At 51.8% G+C, this 18,666-nt stretch overlaps 2 protein-coding genes across 2 annotated transcripts in view; one reads left to right on the forward strand and one right to left on the reverse strand.

Moving 5' to 3' along the window:
* The window catches only part of CUL9 (cullin 9), a 44,011-nt gene extending 31,488 nt beyond the window's left edge, over positions 1-12,523 (forward strand). The window contains exons 27-41 of the mRNA XM_064286339.1: positions 1,358-1,503; positions 1,687-1,816; positions 1,968-2,167; positions 2,574-2,824; positions 4,250-4,595; positions 8,409-8,549; positions 8,696-8,860; positions 9,096-9,259; positions 9,607-9,700; positions 10,226-10,300; positions 10,425-10,535; positions 10,701-10,818; positions 11,214-11,347; positions 12,005-12,081; positions 12,161-12,523. Of these exons, the coding sequence (XP_064142409.1) occupies positions 1,358-1,503; positions 1,687-1,816; positions 1,968-2,167; positions 2,574-2,824; positions 4,250-4,595; positions 8,409-8,549; positions 8,696-8,860; positions 9,096-9,259; positions 9,607-9,700; positions 10,226-10,300; positions 10,425-10,535; positions 10,701-10,818; positions 11,214-11,347; positions 12,005-12,081; positions 12,161-12,368 (2,360 nt within the window). The 3' untranslated portion in view covers positions 12,369-12,523. The remainder of the gene's footprint in view (positions 1-1,357; positions 1,504-1,686; positions 1,817-1,967; positions 2,168-2,573; positions 2,825-4,249; positions 4,596-8,408; positions 8,550-8,695; positions 8,861-9,095; positions 9,260-9,606; positions 9,701-10,225; positions 10,301-10,424; positions 10,536-10,700; positions 10,819-11,213; positions 11,348-12,004; positions 12,082-12,160) is intronic.
* Positions 12,524-12,944: 421 nt separating this feature from the next.
* DNPH1 (2'-deoxynucleoside 5'-phosphate N-hydrolase 1) lies at positions 12,945-16,821 on the reverse strand. The gene is made up of 4 exons (XM_003404177.3): positions 16,620-16,821; positions 13,668-13,736; positions 13,368-13,478; positions 12,945-13,196 (listed from the first exon to the last, which is right to left on the reverse strand). The coding sequence occupies exons 1-4, from the start codon at positions 16,819-16,821 to the stop codon at positions 13,048-13,050; spliced, it is 531 nt and encodes a 176-aa protein (XP_003404225.2). The 3' UTR covers positions 12,945-13,047.
* Between the last annotated feature and the right edge of the window lie 1,845 nt (positions 16,822-18,666).

Genomic DNA, 18,666 nt, shown 5'->3' on the forward strand with positions numbered 1-18,666 from the left:
TTTTCCCCTCTTGGAATTATTTGTGGAATAAACTGGGTTGTTTGCCAAATAAAGTTGTCCACAGTCTAGATTTTGCTGATTGCATCCACATGGTGTCCTCTAGCATGTTCTTTGCCTTTATTTCCTGAAAACTGATGATTATATGTAGAGACTTGTTTAGATTCGGGTTTGATTTTTGAGAGCAAGAACACTGTACAGGTGGTATGGTGTACTTCTGCCATGAGGCATGTTCTGTCTGGTTGTCTCTTCTTTGTGTTGTTAAGATGGATCAGTGGGTCTCCATGTTGCCAGCCTGATCTGTACACATCATATAATTCACCATCAGCTTTTCACTGGGCAGTCATTCATGACTACTGCCTAGGTCCATCATTCTATTGTTGTTGCTGTGTTCTGCTGAGTGGGTTTCGACTCATAGTGACCCTATAGGATAAAGTAGAACTGCCCCATAGGGTTTTCAATGCTATAAATCTTTACGGAAGCAGACTGCCACATCTTTCTCCTGTGAAGCAGCTTGTAGGTTCGAGCCCGCCACCTTTCAGTTGGCAGCTGAATGCTTAACCATTGCACCACTAGGGCTCCTTATCATTCCATTAGGGCTTATAAAATAGTGATACTCTGTCATTCCATCTTCCCTTATTAGCTGGAATACTTTATAAAGAAAAACTGCCTCTCATCAACTATTTGGTTACCCTGAAGTACAGTTAATACAGGAGAGGCTTGAATCATGTCTCCCTCACCCTTATTTTTAACCAGTTTTCAAAATAATATATTAGTTCCCTAGCATCCTCCAAAGGTGACCAGTAAGGTCTTAAAAAAAAATCATTATGAACTCATGGATTTTTAAATAGTTCACGAATTGGAACCCATTGCAGGTGTTCTTTTTGATGCTCAAATTGTCCCATCTTAGGCCAGAGAGCACCTTCCAGGTTGGCTCCTGATGCCTTTTGACGTTCTCTCCCTTTGATAGCAGCCTTGCTTTCTAGTACAAGGAGACGTTCCAGACTCCCCTTGGCTGAGCTGTAACCCAGGAGAAGGAGGAGACCCAGCCTAATGGGTCTTTAAAACTGTCAGCTCCTGGAGGGTAAACCCACAGCCTCCTTTCACTGGTGTTTCTTCCATAGAGCCTGCCTGGTGTGGGGCTAGGCACAAGGCGGGCTCACACATACCTGTGGCTTGCCAGAGAAGGCTCAAATCCAGAAGCTCAGACCAGGAGCCTCTGTCTGTAAATGCTGGGGCCCTGCTTCCTGCAGAGACTAGCAGGAGCAATGCTTGGCTAATGGTATGCCCTTACCTCAACTCCTAACCCTTTTGTTTCCCCTACTCTTTGTCTCCCCACTTCTCCTCGACAACTTCTCAGGTCAGAACCATCCAGTCCTGGACGTAGGACCACATCGGCGACTGCAGTGGACGTGGCTGGGCCGAGCTGAGCTGCAGTTTGGTGACCAGACCCTGCATGTGTCCACTATGCAGATGTGGCTGCTGTTGAATTTCAATCAAATGGAGGTGCCCCAGCTCCTCAGCCTCTCTCTGCCCTCGCATCCACCTTGTCTGTCACTGTCCTTCTCCTAAATTCTATTCCTTCTTCCATCCTTCCTCCCCTCTTCTTTTCCTTCCCCCCCTCTTCTTTTCCTTCCCCTCCATGGCCTGCTCAAGGAGGCCCTCACAGGACCTGTTTCTCCTCACCAGGAGGTGTCAGTAGAGGCCTTGCTGAAGAATTCTGACCTCTCTCCAGAGCTATTGCTCCAGGCACTTGTGCCCCTCACCTCTGAGAATGGTCCTTTGACCCTGCATAAGAGTCAGGAGTTTCCACATAGGGGTAGGTCGGTGGGTGCTGGGTCCAGCCTCTACCCCGACGGTTGGGCTCTCAGGTAGGGGTGGTATAGTAGGGAGTGAGGACAATGGGGTCCTCTTAGCCCCTACTGCTTTTTCCTCCCCCTCCCTGGGTACCTGACTGGGAGCGGTTCCAGGTGTGCTGCGGCTTCGTGAGCCTTGGCCCCAGCCCAGTGAGGAGGCCCTGTGGCTGCTACCTGCCCAGATGTACCTGAATGTGGAGAGGGATGAAGGCCGGACCCTGGAACAGAAGAGGAACCTCTTGAGCTGTCTTCTTGTCCGTATTCTCAAAGCCCATGGAGAAAAGGGCCTCCACATAGACCAGCTGGTTTGTCTGGTAGGTAGGGAGGGGACATGAAGTTGGGCAAGGAAGGAAGTCATAGTTAGGGTGGAGAGGGGTTGGGACCAGGGGTCACCACAAGGAAAGATAAACTCCCTCAATATGAGACCTCTGTGGGGTGCTGTTTCCATCTGAGTTTTCTATTCCTGACAGGGCAGTTGGAAAGTAAAGACAAGACAGGAGTGTTTAATCCTCACAGGAATCCCATGAAATAGTTTTCATTATTATAATCCCCATTTGCTAGATAAGAAAAGTGAGTCATAGGAAAGTTTAGTAGTTTATCCACAGTCACACAGCTAGTAAGTGGCAGAGCTGGGCTTCGAAGCCAGGCAGGCTGGCTCGAGAGCCCATGCTCTGCCTGCCTCCCATAGGTTAAAAGTGACCTGCCTATGTTCTCCTTCAGGTGCTGGAAGCCTGGCAGAAGGGTCCAAATCCCCCCGGAAGCCTGGGCCGCACTGTTTTGGGGTGCGTGGCCTGTACCAGTACAGATGTTCTCTCTTGCATCCTGCACCTCCTGGGTCAGGGCTATGTGGAACGGCGCGACGACCGGCCCCAGATCCTGATGTATGCTACCCCAGAGCCCACAGGGACCTGCCGGGGCCAGGCAGACATCCCCTTCTGTGGCAGCCAGAGCACCAAGACCCCGAAGCCTAGGTAGCTACCCCCACCCCAGTAGCCTGCTGCAGGGGCTCCACATCAGTGTAGAGGGACAGGTGGGATGACAGTAAAATGGGAGGGGTCACACTGCCACAGCCAGGTTCCCTTGTGAGGAAATATTTCATTTCTTGCTTTGTCTATTTTCCCTGTCCCTGTGATTTCTCCCACTTTGCTAGTTCACCTTCCCACTCCCAGTGCCACCCAGTCAGGGGCCTTGCTGTCCCCATCCACTTAGAGCCAGGCCTAATGCAAGGGACCCAGACAAACTCCTTTACAGATGTGCCTCATTCTAAGCAAACGTGGAATATTCTGCTCAGTGAAATATACAAACTCAGGTTTTCAGGAAACCAGCTCTGCAAAGGAACTTGCCATAGGATTTCCCTAATTAGCCAGCACCCCTAAAGCTTTTTAACATCAGATCCGGTTCACCAGAAACTGTTATGGCATTACTTTTCATGCCTGCAGTTTGCTTCGTGTGTCAAGTGAGTTCTCTGTAGAGTGGTCTTTCTCAGACTTTGACCTGCACACAGATCACCTGGGGATCGTGTTACCATGCAGGTTCTGAGTCAGTAGATCTGGGGTGGGCTAGGGATCCAGCATTTCAGACACGTTCCTTGTGATCCCATACTGCTGGCCCAAGACCACACTTGGAGTAGTGAGGCTATAGATGACTTTCTTACCAGAGGCTCTGTTAGCATTTTCGGAGGGACCCACAATGGGACTGCCCTATCTACTGTAGGTCACTTCGCGTCCTGACCACTGCCCACTAGCTATGAGCAGTGCCCCTAGTCTTTGTGGCAGCCAGCCCACCCCTCACATTTCCAAACTCTTCTATGTCTTCTGAGCCAACTGTTGTGGGTCTCTCCCAAAATGCTAACAGAGCCCCTGGTGAGAAACAGTCATCTACAGCCTCAGGCTGGTCTGGCAGTAGGGAGTTAGAGACCAGTTGGAGTTTAGTTTAAAAAAAAAAAAGCCCATGGCTTTTGAGTCAATTCTGACTCATAGTGATCCTATAGGACAGAGTAGAGCTGCCCCATAGGGTTTCCAAGGAGCGACTAGTGGATTCAAACTGCCGACATTTTGGTTAGCAAAGCAGCCTGAGCTCTTAACCAATATTCTACCAGGGCCCCCAGGGCTGCTCTGCCATTTACTAACCTGGGCAATGTTGGACAAGTCTCTTAGTCCCTCTTAAACTGGTTTTGACACCTGTAAACGGTGGCACCTGCCTTGACTCTGAAGGGTGGTTGTTAGGATCCACCAATACGTATCAGTGGTTCTTAATTTTTGCTGCATCTTATAATCACCTGGGGAGCTTTTTTAAAATCCCAATGTGCAGGCTGTGCCCCAGGAGTTTAGTTAGTGGGTTGGATAAGGCAGGGAGAGATACTGACTACTGTCTCTCTCACCCCTCCCCCTCCCAAGCCCAGAGGCTGTGGCTGCCCTGGCGTCTCTCCAGCTGCCTGCAGGCCGCACTATGAGCCCTCAGGAGGTGGAAGGGCTGATGGAGCAGACGGTGCGGCAGGTGCAGGAGACGCTAAACCTAGAGCCAGATGTGGCTCAGCACCTGCTGGCTCATTCCCACTGGGGCGCCGAGCAGCTGCTGCAGAGCTACAGTGACAACCCTGAGCCACTGTTGCTGGCAGCTGGGCTGCGTGTCCCCCAGGCCCAGGTCGCTCCCACCCGCCCTGACCAGTGTCCTGTCTGCATCAGCCCCCTGGAGCCCGAAGACGACTTGCCCTCTCTCTGCTGTATGCACTCCTGCTGCAAGGTGAGGCCGGCCAGACTCTCTCCTGCCCCTGCGTTTCCACCTAACACGGTTCCTTGGGAATTCTTGCGTTCACTAACCTGGGCAATGTTGGGCAAGTCTCTTAGTCCCTCTTAAAGTGGTGTGGACATCTGTAAATGGTGCCACCTGCCTGGACTCTGAGGGTAGTTGTTGGGATCCACTGATACATATCAGTTGTTTTCAAACTTTGCTGCATCTTAGGATCACTTGGGGAGCTTTTTAAAATCTTGATGCCTAGTCTGTACCCCAGACAATTAAATCAGAATCTCTGGAGGTGAGACCCAGGCATCTGGTATTTTAAAAGCTCCCCAGGTGATGCCAATATTCAGCTGAGTTTGAGAACTGATAGATAGATGGACATATCAGTACCTGTATACAAAGTGCCTTGACATACATTTTATATATATGTCATAAATAGATGATGTAAATAAAATAGATGACAAAGTATGTGCCAAGGCTGTTTGTAAATGAGCCTTGTAGTTATATCATTTGTTATAACTACATTTTATTTTTTTCTTATCACAATTAAAGTCCCTTTATCTCAGAACATTATCACTTCTTTTATTATATACATTGTATAAATCATGAAACAGCACAAGAGTAGGAGAGAATTATGGGAAGTTAGGACTTGCTACCGCCAAGCTGTATCAGGAGTGATGGTCTTCAGGCCAGGGAGAGAGGAGGCTGAGGTGCAGAGAGCCGGGAGGCTGCGTGTCTGATATTCTGTGCCTCACAGCTCTTTAGATCTGGCGCCACACCCAAACACATCAGTTTAACAGGGTGCATGCTCCTGGTGCCGTGAATGCTGGCTGCCTTTCCCAACCGCGTTTTCCCGTGGTGGGTGAATCTGGGACGTGCGTTTGCCTGTGTGTGTATGTGTGCTTTCTTCTACTTCCCTTTTGCTCCCCTTCAAGCTACTCTGTTCGTGTGGTCACTCATGCACCCTTTTCCCAGGTTCTTAATTATTTCCTTTACACCGTCATTTTTCATTCAACTAGTAGCTTGTCATGGACCTACCATGTGCATAGCAAACAGTGGGTGTTGTATGAAGGAGTGAAAAAAATCCAAGCAAGCAGTGGCTTGAGAGCTAATAGTAACAGCAGCTAATACTTACGGAGGATTAGTTCTGGGCCAGGCATTGTGCTGTTTTACATGCATTATTTTACTTAATTCTCATGATAGTTCAATGAGATAGGTATTTTTATTATCCCTGTGTTACAGATGATAGATTGAGATACCTGGAGGTGCAGTAGTCTGCCCAAGGTCAGGATTTGAACTTTGGTAGTCTCATTTCAGGTCCCTGGGTGGTACAGTTCAAATTCACTCAGCAATACCACAGAAGAAAGGCCTGATGGTCTACTTCTGTGAGATGCTAACCACTGAAAAGCCCATGGAGCTCAGTTCTACTCTGAAACATGTGGGGCCCCATGAGTCAGAATCGACTCCCCTGCAACTAGGTTTGGGTGGTTTTTTTTTTATTTGAGTCTCACTTCAGGGCTCTCTCTCCACACTCCTGTGATAAGTATCTTGATGAAGATCCAATTGGGTAATGTCCTAGGAAGCACCTGAGGATAGGGGCAGGGCTGAGGGCTTGTCAGGTACTTTAGACTGGGCAGTCGGGAAGGCCTGTCTGAGGAGGTGATCTGGGGAAGCGTGTTCTAAAGCCAGGGAACAGCAAGCTCAAAGGAGCGGAGCTCGGTGGCCGAAGCACCGTAGGTGATGGGCAGTGGTAAGAGAGGAGGTTAGAGAGGTGGGCACCCCAGGGCCAGGTTGGTGGGATTGGCAGATGGTGGGTTTTGCTTTGTGGGAGCCCATTGGTGGGCTTTACGTAGCGGGGTGATGCCTGATTTGTGTTTTTTAAAAAATCACTTTGGCCTTTCAGTGAAGACGATGCTTGGGTGAAACAAGAGTGAAGCAGGAACACCTGTTAGGAGGCTTTTGTGAAAAGAGGCAAGAGTTGGTGGTAGTTGGGACTAAGAGGCAGTGGTAAAGAGAGGAGTGGACAGATTTGGGATACGTTTGGAAGTAGAGTTGCAGGGTTCGGTGGATTAGATGTGGGCCTTAGGAAAGAGAATCAAGGACGGTTCCTGCATGTCTGACCTGAGCATTTGGGTGGATGGAAAGTGTCCTCTTTTACTGGGTGGGGGAAATGTTGGGGTCGCAGGTGGGGGTGAAGAGCAGGTGTTAAAGGGGAAATGAAATCTGTTTTGACCATGGGATGTTTGAACTGCTCGTTGGACACCTGTGGAGATTGGCAAATGGACCTTGGAGTTTTGAATTTGAATTAAGCAGAGAGGCTTGGCTGGCATCACCCAGAGAGGGAGAAGCAGGGCCGGGGCACTAAGCGCTGAGGCGCTGCACCCTGTAGAGATGTACAGACAGGGAGCCCAAAAACGTGACAGAGAAAGACAGGCTGTGTGACAAAGTCCCAGCCAGGGAGGAGCCTGGTGAGTAAGTCATAGCTCAGTGGCCCAGATGGCAATGCAGAAGTCAGAGAAGGGCAGCCCTGGGGTCTGGCGTCAGCCCAAGCCTGGAGCGGCAGGCAGAACCTGCAGAGGGCGGGGGGTGGGGAGAGCACAGGGGAGAGCAGAAGCCAAGAGCAAGCCCAAAGCAGAGGGGCTCCACAGGGGAGTGAGGGGTCCAGACCCAGACCCATACAGGGATTTTGTCCTACAGTGCAGTGTCTCCCATCTCAGCTGCAAGCACCCTGAGGCACTTGTGTGCTTGCAAGCTTGAGGTCTGCATTTGGAGAAATTTCCCATTTTATCTGAAAAAATGCAAGAGTTTTGTATTCAGCTTCCCAATTTATCTAGGTTTGTTTCAATATAAAAAGGTTTTGTTTTGTTCTAGTCTTTTCTTTCAAGTAAAAATAGTCCAATAAGGTACTTCGTATTTACCCTGTAGCATCGATACTACAGATACTCCTTCTCTCCTGGTGGTTCAGAGCCGTCATTCTGAGAGGTGCCGCAGTAGATAATGTGAGGGGAAGGGGTCGTCACTGGATAACGTGAGGGCAAGGGGTCATCAGTGGAGAGTTTGAGGAGCCTCAGGCTGCTATCATGCTCATAGCAGATGGATTGAGTGGGGGGAGTCAGGAGGTAGGACGGCCATTTATCAGGACAGGCTCTTGCAGTGGTTTGGGGGTGAGGGGATAATGGCCTGACTCTTTTTTAGGGCAGGGCAGTGATATGGGAGCAAATGAAGGATCCAAGAGACGTGGAGGTTCTGATGCTGGTGACCGGGGCAGCACTGGTACCCTCCATCAGGGTTTGGGGACTGCAGTGGGCAGGCCTGTCTTGTGAAGAGACTGAGGCATGAGTCCGGGGCGATGGGAACATCCAGACGGAGGCGGTGGAGATGAGCAGATAGAGTGCAGAGGGTGACCACAGCTGCGTTTGCGTTCGTGGTGTCGGGAGGCCAGCCACCCGAGGGGAAAGGTGACCCCCTGCCCCAGCCTTCCTTCTCTCTGACCTTCTTACTCTCTCTGAGTCAATCTTAGAACTCGAATCTAGTTTCTTCTCCTTTTTCTTTATTCTCTTTTACCCATTCTGTGTTCATCCCAAAAGTAATTAGGCTAATAATACCCCAGCCCACACATCCTCAAAACCAATCCCAGGAAAACCCATGAAAGCCGGAAAGATTAGGGTTGGTTTTGAAGCTGATCTAGAAGCAGGCTTGTCTCTGGCCTTTCAGATGGTCGTGGAGGGGCAGGATCCTAGGCTGGTCTACAGGACACCTTCATCTCATGCTGCTCCCATGCCACCTCTGAGCAACCCCTTGTCTGTCCCTCCCCAGTCTTGCTGGAATGAGTATCTGACAACTCGAATTGAGCAGAACCTCGTGCTGAATTGCACTTGCCCCATTGCCGACTGCCCTGCCCAGCCCACGGGGGCCTTCATTCGTGCCATCGTCTCCTCTCCAGAGGTCATCTCCAAGGTATCCACTCTCCTCCAAGAGAGCCTCCAGCACAGAGCCGAAGGGGCAACCCAGGGAGTGGGCTGACATGCAGGGCGCTGGGAAGTAAGGGAGGGGCTGGCATCCTGGAGAGCCATGCCCTCACCCCTGGCACCTATGTCCCACAGTACGAGAAGGCCCTCCTGCGTGGCTATGTGGACAGCTGCTCCAACCTGACCTGGTGCACCAACCCCCAGGGCTGCGACCGCATCCTATGCCGCCAGGGCCTGGGCTGCGGGACGGCCTGCTCCAAGTGTGGCTGGGCCTCCTGCTTCAGCTGTAGCTTCCCTGAGGTGGGTGCCCATCCAGCCCTGACCGTGAGCAGGGATTCACACAGCTCCCTTTCTCACCCCCGCTGCCACACACACAGACTCTGACTTGTCCTCTCTCACCCCTTGCACCCAGTGAAACGCTTTTAGGTACCCCCCAGATGTGGCCTGTGCCTTCTCCCTCCCTCTCACCCATGCTCTCCAGCAGTGCCATCCTCAGTAAGGGCCCTGTGTGTCTTCACTGCCCCTTCTACTCTAGGCGCACTACCCCGCCAGCTGTGGCCACATGTCTCAGTGGGTCGATGATGGCGGCTACTACGATGGAATGAGCCTGGAGGCCCAGAGCAAGCACCTGGCCAAACTTATCTCCAAGCGCTGTCCCAGCTGTCAGGCTCCCATTGAGAAGAACGAGGGGTGTCTGCAGTAAGAAGGGGGTACTGTGGGCAGTGAAGTGGTCAAAGGGCAAACGGGAGGTCTGAGAGGGTAAGAAGATGGGCAGTGGGGAAGGGGCAATGAGGATTAGCAAACAGGGCAGTCACTCAGCCACCCTCACACGGCACCCCCCAAAGTGATTCCCTGGATCTTAATGTTCCTTGTCCTGCTTTAGTCTACACTGCCTGGGGGAATGCAGAGGCAAGTATGCATTCAGTAGGGATGGCATGGGAAGGGGACAGAGACCAGGGCATCTTCAGTGCCCTCCAGGGCCTTGGCATTCCTGGTCCAGCCCTGCCAGAGTCAGGAGCCCTCTGACGAGTGAGCTTCCTCCATAGCATGACCTGTGCCAAATGTAACCATGGATTCTGCTGGCGCTGCCTCAAGTCCTGGAAGCCAAATCACAAAGACTACTACAATTGCTCTGCCATGGTAAGGGGTGGGCACTGGATAAGGCGGAGGACCGCAATTAGTTGGGATGGGATGTTCAGCCCTGGACAAAAAGGCTTTGTGTCCAGAGCAGCCACCCAGCTGCTGGGACAAAGGCTCAGTGCGGAGAAGACAAGCACCTGGGGCTACAAGGGCTGGGAGTTCTGTACAAGGTGATTTGTCCACAGGGCCGTTCAGCTCCAGAATAGGACTCTTATACTGCAGTGGCTACAGAGAGGGCGGGAGGACTGGGCATCCTCAGGGAGGCACCAGGCCAGAGCAGAGACAAGCAAGGACTCTGGAGGCAGATCCTGTCCCCACTACTCTGTGTGGCTTTGGGCGAGTCAGTTTATGTCTCCAGGCCTCAGCGTCCTTATCTCTAAAAGGGGATAACAAGAGCACCTACCGCACACAGTTACGAGGATCAGATGAAGAAACCTAAGTGAAGTGCAGAAGGGCCTCCATAAATGGTGGCTGTTATACTGATTCACCTCATCTTGCCCAAGCCAAGCACCATGTCCTTCCCAGGTCAGCAAAGCCGCTCGCCAGGAGAAGCGGTTCCAGGACTACAACGAGAGGTGCACCTTCCACCACCAGGCCCGGGTGAGCAGGCAGGAGACAGCGGGCCTGGGAGGAGGTCCGAGGACGGGAACAGCTGATGGGATGGATGGGGTGCTGTGCTGATGGGTGGGGCAGGGCTGGTGCTGATGCGCCTTCCCCTGGACAGGAATTTGCCGTCAACTTGCGGAACCGAGTATCTGCTATCCATGAGGTGCCCCCGCCGAAATCCTTCGCCTTCCTAAACGATGCCTGCCGGGGACTGGAGCAGGCTCGAAAGGTTGTGGCGGGTAGGGGACAGGAGAGGGCAGAAGAGTGTGCCACGGGGGCTGGTGGGCTTGGCTCCTTTCATCCAACATGTCTGGATGGTGGGAATGAGGAGAGGCAGGTGGGGCAGGGAGGTGCCAAACCCGGGCAATGGGAGGGCTGACTTGTGCTCCCCCAGGTGCTGGCCTATGCCTGTGTGTACAGCTTCTACAACCAGGACACTGAGTACATGGACGTGGTGGAGCAGCAGACCGAGAACCTGGAGCTGCACACCAATGCCCTGCAGATCCTCCTCGGTGAGGCCCTGCCCCAACCTGCCTGCTGCATCCTCTCTCCTGTCCTCCTCCCCGCCACCCCCCGTTCTGAGCACCCCACCCCCACCCAGACACGCGAGTGGGTAAAACTGCATCCCCCACCACCACCTCCACTTCGTCCTTTTACTCTTCTCAAGTCTTCATAGCCCGCCACCTGGCTTTTTTAAAGTACGTGCTGTGAGTGTCTTTGGGCACAGATCTCACCTGTCATTTTGTTTGATGGTGGTCTGTTCCCCAACTAGAATGGAAACTCCATGAGAATGAGGGTCTAGAGCTCTGGGCATTTGGTAGATGTCACTAGAGGTTTGTCGAAGGAAGGAGTGGATGAGAATGAAAGAAGGGGCAGCAGCCTTGTGACCCATGCCCTCTCCCTGCAGAGGAGACTCTGCTGCGGTGCAGAGACCTGGCCTCCTCGCTGCGCCTGCTGCGGGCGGACTGCCTCAACACCGGCATGGAACTGCTCCGGCGCATCCAGGAGCGGCTGCTGGCCATCCTGCAGCATTCTGCCCAGGTAGCCCCAGCCCTGTGCCTCTCCTCCTCCTGCTCTAGGGGGGAATCCAGAAGGAAAGGCCACACGGGTGAACAGAGGTTAGGAAGCCTGGGTGCGTGTCTTCATTCCCAGGCTGGCCCGTGGAGTAATGTTGGGCTCTGTCACTTACCCTCCCTGGGTCTCCAAATAAAGGGGTTGGTTATCCCAGATCAAGGGTGTTCGGCCAGGTGCTCATCAGAATCACTTGGGCGTTTTTTCCAACTATACTTCCCAGATGTGTAGATTCAAAATCCCAGGAGTCGGGGCTAGGATTGGGATCCCCTAGAGTAAGGCATCGCTGAGTTTTTTTCTAGTTTCAACGCACTCATGTTGAGTCTATGAATCCTGCCCTCAGGGAGCTTACTGACCAGTTGGGCAGACAAAATACAAATGCACAGTGTAAGCTCCTTAAGCGCAGGGGTGGTGTCCTCACCACATATCCCTGGAGACAGTCTCTGCATTAAATCACACAAAAGGCCAGGAGTCTGTGGGTGCTGCGGTGAGGGAAGGGAGAGGTGGGTGCATTCCTAGGAAGGGCCTGGCACCCCATAGGCCTTCAGAAAATGTTGGTTGAAGGAATACTAGGCACAAAGACCCACTGTCTACTCTCCTGCCCTGTATCCTTTGTCTCCTTGCCAGGATTTCCGGGTTGGTCTCCAGAGTCCATCGAGTTTAGAGGCCCGGGAGGCGAAAGGCTCCAACATGCCCGGCAGTCAGTGAGTAGGGCAGTCCCAGCCACGAGGGGGAGTGGGAGATGTCAGGCTTCCTTGGGGCTGAGTGTGGTGGCTCTCCCAGGCCCCAGGGCTCCTCGGGGCTGGAGGTGGATGAGGACGAGGAGGAGGAAGAGGATGAGGACGAGGACGACGTGCCCGAATGGCAGCAGGACGCGTTTGATGAGGAGCTGGACAATGACAGCTTCTCCTATGATGAAGAGTCTGAGAACCTGGACCGAGAGACTTTCTTCTTTGGGGATGAGGAGGAGGATGATGAGGCCTATGACTGAGGGGCCAGACACAGGGAGCACCTGGGGCCACCCGAGTCATGGGGCTGAGGGCGGGGAGGGGACCTCACCCTCTCCCACTGTTCTTGGGTGGAGCCTGACTCCCAGGGTCTGTGACACCTTCTTCTTCTGTTTACTGAATAAACTTTTTTCACATACCTTTCAGGAAGTGGGCTAGGCAGCTTCACCAAGGGCCAGGTTCAAATCCCTCTCACCCCACCCCCGCATAACCCTCCTCATTCTTTGCTGTTTTCTGTAAACCTCTAGACTGTTCTGTCCTCAGGGAAGGACCCAAAACTGATAAAGGGAAATGAAGGCCAACATGTACAGGGCCAGGTACAGACGGCCACTGTCCCGACCCAGCCGTTTCAGAGGAGACAGAGCAAGGCACAGCCATCCCCGCTATCAGCCTTCCCCAGAACTCATCAGTGTTCCTGGTCGGGGCTTGAGGGTACTAGGAGGTGTCCTTCTCTTGGGGGCCTACAAACTTTTGAAAGGTCTCTACAGCTTAAAATGAAGTGGGGTACTGAGGATATTAGAGGACCTGCCCACCCCCCAACCACATATACAGACATAAAATTAGAATTTTAAACATATCTTTTAATTCAGTACTGGGACTAAGATCAGGAATGGTATTAGAGCAGTGTCTGGGACCAGAAGAACTGAATAAAGTGGGATTAAGTCAAGCAGTTGGGTCATGGGAGGCAGCCACGTGCTGGAGAGGTGCAGCCTCGAAGTATCGATCCAGCATGGCCTCCACCTCTGCCTCTTCATAGTCCCACACCTGAAACTGTGAGCTGTCAGCTGCTCCCCGGATCATGGCTGAAAGCACTGGGAAGGGTAGAGGAAGGTGACGCCTCCTCCCTCCATGTCCCCCCAACCCCAGTTCCTCCTGTCCTTTGTTGGGGGTTGTATTCAGAGCCCAATAAGGTAGGAGATGAGAGATGGGTGCCCAGAATGCTGGAGAGGGAGGGGTGGCCATCCAGGGCTTGGAGTGCTCACCTCGGCCAGACTGTGGGCGAAACAGGCACAGGATTCGCTTGTTGAGAGCCACGGCCCGGCCCAGCTCATAGCCAACACCCAAGGACGGCTGCGTCACTTCTGCTACAACCACTGGGAAGAAAGAGGAGACTGAGAAAAAGGCCCCGTATCTGTGGCACTTGGGGCTTGTAAGGAAGAGGTGTCAGAGTCTGGTGGTGGTGAGAGGGGAGCTCGAGGGAGACCCTTCTGGGTATGAAGGCAGGGATGTCCAGGGAAGCCATCACCCCAGAGGAGTTTGTGGGTCAAGGGAGCAGCACTCACCATCTGCCTGCTTCAGCCAGGCCAGGTCCCGGTCATGGATGAGTGTGTCACCTCCAGCAGCCTCCTCCCCTGGGGTGGAGGGAATGCTGGTCAAGGGTGAGCACCCATTCTCAGTACTCAGGAATTCTCCTCTGCCCTCACTGCACCCGCATATCCACCCACCTGGGGGAGAGGGACTTGTACTCGACAACCTTCAAGGGCCCTCCCAACACAAAGATCCCATGAAGAGGAGTGAGGAAATGGAATATCCTCAAGAAAAAAATCACTCCTGTGCCAGATGGGATGTGTGATTACAGCCAGATGAGCAATATAGATGAGATTAAGGGAAGGACTAATTCACGGTGGGCCTGGGTGATTAGGGAAAGGTGCATTGATGTTTGGCTCTGAGGTGGAGAGGGGTAGGGAGAGCATCCCAGGTGGGGTAAATGGCAGGCAGGAGACTAGCCTGTATAAGGAAACGATGGAGAACAACAATTTAGCAGTTCTCAAGCTTTGGTGGGTCCCAGAATTACCTGGAAAACCTGGTAAAAACACAGAGACTCAGGTACCAACGAGCCTGGTTCTCTGTGCCTTCATGAGGTCTCCACGCACCAATTCTGATCCACACTTAGGTTTGAGAACCACTGCCCTAAGGCAAAGCATGACCAGTAGGAAGTGGTGGGACAAAGGTGAGACTCGGGCCAGAGGGTGAGGATCTCCTAGTTCCAGCTTGATTAACAATGGTAAGGTCCACCGCCCATCTGCGTCAGAGCTGAATCACTGGAGAGCTTGCTAGCTAAAAATGCAGATTCTAAGGCTTGATCCTAGACTGCTGTATGTTAGGATTATGGGGGCTGGGAAATACGCATTTTAAACACGCTCCCCCCGATGATACTCGGGCACACTAAAGATCCAGAACTACTAGGCAGGAGTGGATATACCATGACAGTAAGGAAGCTTAAGGTGCAGGATCCCTTGCTTGCACAGGCCTTCCCAAGGCCCTAGCAATTTTGTAATTTTGTCTTAAAAAGGTCTCCCAAAATTGCTTTAGACCCCACAAAACCTGGATCTGCCCCTGGCTAGAGCAATGGGGACCACTTAAGTTTTTCTGAGCAGAAGTGTAAGAGCGCTAGGCACAATTTTCAAACTGCAAGGGTCAGAGAGATTCAGGACCAGTGGATCAAAGCTGTGCTTTAGAGAGACCCAGGAGCAACCACACTGTAACAGAGGATGTTAGAAGAATGAGGACGGTCAGCACAACGAGATGGTGCCTGGCTACAACCACTGACTGCCCTGACAGGGATCACAATAGAGGGTCCGGGAAAGAGCAAGAGAAAAATGTAGAACAAAATTCTAACACAAAAAAAGGCCAGACTTACTGGGCTGACAGACTGGAGAAACCCCGAGAGCATGGCCCCCGGATGCCCTTTTAGCTCAGTTATGAAGTCACTTCTCAGGTTCACCCTTCAGCCAAAGATGGACTGGCCCATAAAACGAGACTAAAGGGGACACCAGCCCAGGGGCAAGGACTAGAAGGCATGAGGGGACAGGAAAACTGGTAATAGGGAACCCAAGGTCAAGAAGGGCCAGTGTTGACATGTCGTGGAGTTGTTAACCAATGTCATGAAACAATGTGTACTAACTTTAATGAGAAGCTGGTTTTGTAAACCATCTAAAGTACAATAAAAAAGGAATGGGGACTGTCAGGGTCTAAGAGGGCTTGCTGAAAAAAGGGGAAAGCAGGAGGATGAGCTTCATTTCAATTGAGGGAACATATGCTGAACCACATTTTGCAGTTTTAAGACAATGGTGGGTCTCCCACCCAATGCTATCCAGTAGGCTGAAAGGTGGTGAAAACTATCAAGAACTGGTAGCCACATGGGGGGAGCTGAGCCTCACGACATGCTCAGTGGAGAGTCTATGAAGGAGGAAGGTTGAGTGGTTAGAAAAGGAGATTTTGTTATGTCACCAAAGGCAAGGAAGGAACAGTTGACAGGAGCCAGCTGGGTAGAGAGCCTCGAAGGCATAGCCACCCCGAGGCAGTAGGTTTAGACCCCGTTCAATACCTCCCACCAGAGTCAGCTCTGCTGTTTTTTTTGCGAGCTCAGATTTTCAAAGCACCCAAGCCACATATGTAAAGACCACATGTCTGCCTTGAGCATTGTGTCCTTTTAAGAACTATATGGGATCAAACTGACAACAGCAACTAGAAAGATCGGACAGGCCACTTAAGTGGCTGAGAGTTTACCTTAATGGGGGCAGAGCAATTCAGACAAGGGGGGTGAGAATGGTTTGAAAATGTCATCAATCTAACTGAATTGTACGTGTACATGTAGAAACTGTTGAATTGGTGTATGTTCTGCTGTGTATATTTTCAACAACAAAAAGATTATATAACAACAAGATTACATACATATACACACACACATATATATATATATAAAAATAAAAGACCACATAAGCAAAGACAAACACAAAGATGTGACCCCAGTTCGCACAGAGCCAGGGAGGTAAAGGCCCAGACAATGCCTGAAAATACCAAAGTGTGACCCAAACTATGTTCAGAGGATGAAAAACGAGGGAGAGGAGGCCAGCCAGTGAGGTGGGAACTGGGCAGAGGTGGGAATTGCGCACAGTGCAGCTGACCCACCCTACAAACGCCCCGGCAGGAGCTGAAGAAAGTTCTACAAGATGGAACTAAAAGTCAAGATAATAACGGAATTATAAATTGGGGTCACACCGCAAATGTATTAAGACACACGCGGCCCTGAGCCCTGGCCTCGTCTCGCTCTAGGGCAACGACGCTAGATGGAGCACCCGGGGCAAGAGGGCGGGCTCCGGGCAGTGGAGACGCGCCGCGGGGTCACGGGCGGTCACCGCCTGCGGGGATTGCAGTTGCGGTGCAGATGGACCGAGACCTGGTCCCACTCCCGCTCCCGCCGGCCTGTCCCACCCGGGCCCCGATGGCCTCACCGCGCGCGTCCAGCTCGGCGGCCGTCACGTGCTCGGTGAGCACTACTCCGAAGCGCCGCAACCGTGAGACGATCCGTTCGTACAGCGCCCTGTCCTCGCGTCCGCCGCGGATGCTTCCGCAGAAGTACAGGGCCCGGCGGTCCGGCTCGCCCAACTCCCCCGGCTCTCCGCACTTCCGCGCTCCGGCCACCGCCGCCGCCATCGCCGCCGCCACCGCCACGGTTCACCACGCACCGCCAGGGGGCGCCAACCCGCGGCCACCGTGACCCGCCATCCCGATGGGGGACGCATCCTGAGCAGGGTCCTCGGCCCGGAAGTGTTTACATCTGTGAAATGGGAATGACCCGATGGGGAGTATCGTGTCACCATGCAGGCGCTGTCTATCCCCAGCTGGGACCCTCTCGCGAACGCATCACTCCCCATCCCTCTGGACTTCTCAATCGGCTCCCTGGTTTTCCCTACCCCACCCGCTTCTGCAGCTCCATCCTTCTTCCAGTGGCGCATGTCCACTTCTCACTGTGCATATTGCCTCCTAACAGGTCTCGCCACTTTCCTAAAAAAATAAAACCAAACCGTTGCCATTGAGTCAATTCCGACTCAGTGACCCTATTGGACAGAGCAGAACTGCCCAGTAGGGTTTCCAAGGCTGTAGTCTTTACAGAAGCGGACTGCCACATCTTTCTCTAAGGAGCAGCTGATGGGTTCAAGCAGACCTTTCTGATAGCAGCAAGCACTTTAACCACTGAGCCACCAGGGCTCCTTCCCCACTTCCCTACTGAAGTAGTGAAAATGTTTTTTTCTTTAGTGTTTTAATATTAGGGAGAATATATTTTCTCATTTGTTTTAATATAGCTGTGATTAATCTCTAGTCCTTGGAAAAATGATGCAGGCTCTGTTCAAAATATAGCTGAACAGCCTGTTCCCCTCTTAAACATAACAAACACCCTAATACCTTACAACATATTTTCCCTTATTCGAAATAGGCGATTGAGAGATTGACATGGCTAATGCCATAATGATGCTCTAAGTAATCTCTAAACATTTTTTAATTGCACCAGCTGCACTGGTCTCCTCCGAAGGGGTGTGGAACTCTCTCAGCTCCTGTGGCTTTGATGTCTCCTTTCTTTGTTGTCTTGAGAAACGGCCTTCAGCCTGCAAAGCGACAGGAAGGTTTGCTTTCTTGCTCCCTATCTCAGCCACAGTGGACTTGGTAAAACAGCCCCACTAGCCGAGAGATTCTTACCAGAGTTTTTCAGCCTGTTATAAATATACTGATTAGAGTCCAGGTGCCTGACATGTTTATCTTTAGTTTAATAAAGAGTTTTTGTCGTTGTTTTGTGATGTATAAGACCATCTGTGAACTACTGTGCTCAAAACATTAGGTAACTGTGATCTTTTCTGTATAAAACCCTCCCATCAACCCTTTAGGGCAGACAGAATTTGGGAGAAATTTAACCCCCTCTGTCTCTTGAATACCGGTATTCAATAAAGCCTTCTTACTGCTTACCTCCTCCTGTGTCAGTACTGGCTTTGCGGCAGGCAGCTCGAACCCGCAATTTGCGGTAACACTACTACAGTTAATCCTTCGCTCAGAAGCCAGACTGACTCTATGAACACTTAGATTATGACCTGCCTCTGCTCAAAATCCTCTAGTGGCTCCCGTCCCACTTTGGGCAAAAATCAAAAGTCCCACACGGCCCCATAGACTTCTTACCTCTCCAATCCCAGTTCCTATTACTTTTCCCCAGCTACGCTGGCTTCCTGGCTGTTCCTCAAACATGCCAGCCATGCTCTTACCTCAGAGCCTTTGCATCTACTGTTACCTCTGCCTCCCAAATAGCTTCATGGCTCACTACCTCGCCTCCTTCAAGTCTTGGTTTATATAGGTCACCTTCCCTGACCACCCAGTTTAATATTGCAGCCTCCCATCCCCCATGACTCTCTATCACTGTTCCCAGCCTTGCTTTTTCTCCTTCTCATATGCCATATCATTTATTTTGTTGTATCTCTTTCTATATCCACTAGAATGTAAGTTCCTAGGAGGGAG

Source organism: Loxodonta africana, chromosome 1 (genome assembly GCF_030014295.1).
Source record: "Loxodonta africana isolate mLoxAfr1 chromosome 1, mLoxAfr1.hap2, whole genome shotgun sequence".
Taxonomy (NCBI): domain Eukaryota; kingdom Metazoa; phylum Chordata; class Mammalia; order Proboscidea; family Elephantidae; genus Loxodonta; species Loxodonta africana.

Coding starts and splice junctions, on each gene's coding strand:
- DNPH1 (XM_003404177.3), bottom strand. CDS start 16,821: ATGGCGGCGGCGGTGGCCGGAGCGCGGAAGTGCGGAGAGCCGGGGGAG. Junction 13,737..16,619: donor CGCCGAGCTGGACGCGCGCG/GTGAGGCCATCG, acceptor CCTCCACCCCAG/GGGAGGAGGCTGCTGGAGGT. Junction 13,197..13,367: donor TCGCCCACAGTCTGGCCGAG/GTGAGCACTCCA, acceptor TACCCTTCCCAG/TGCTTTCAGCCATGATCCGG.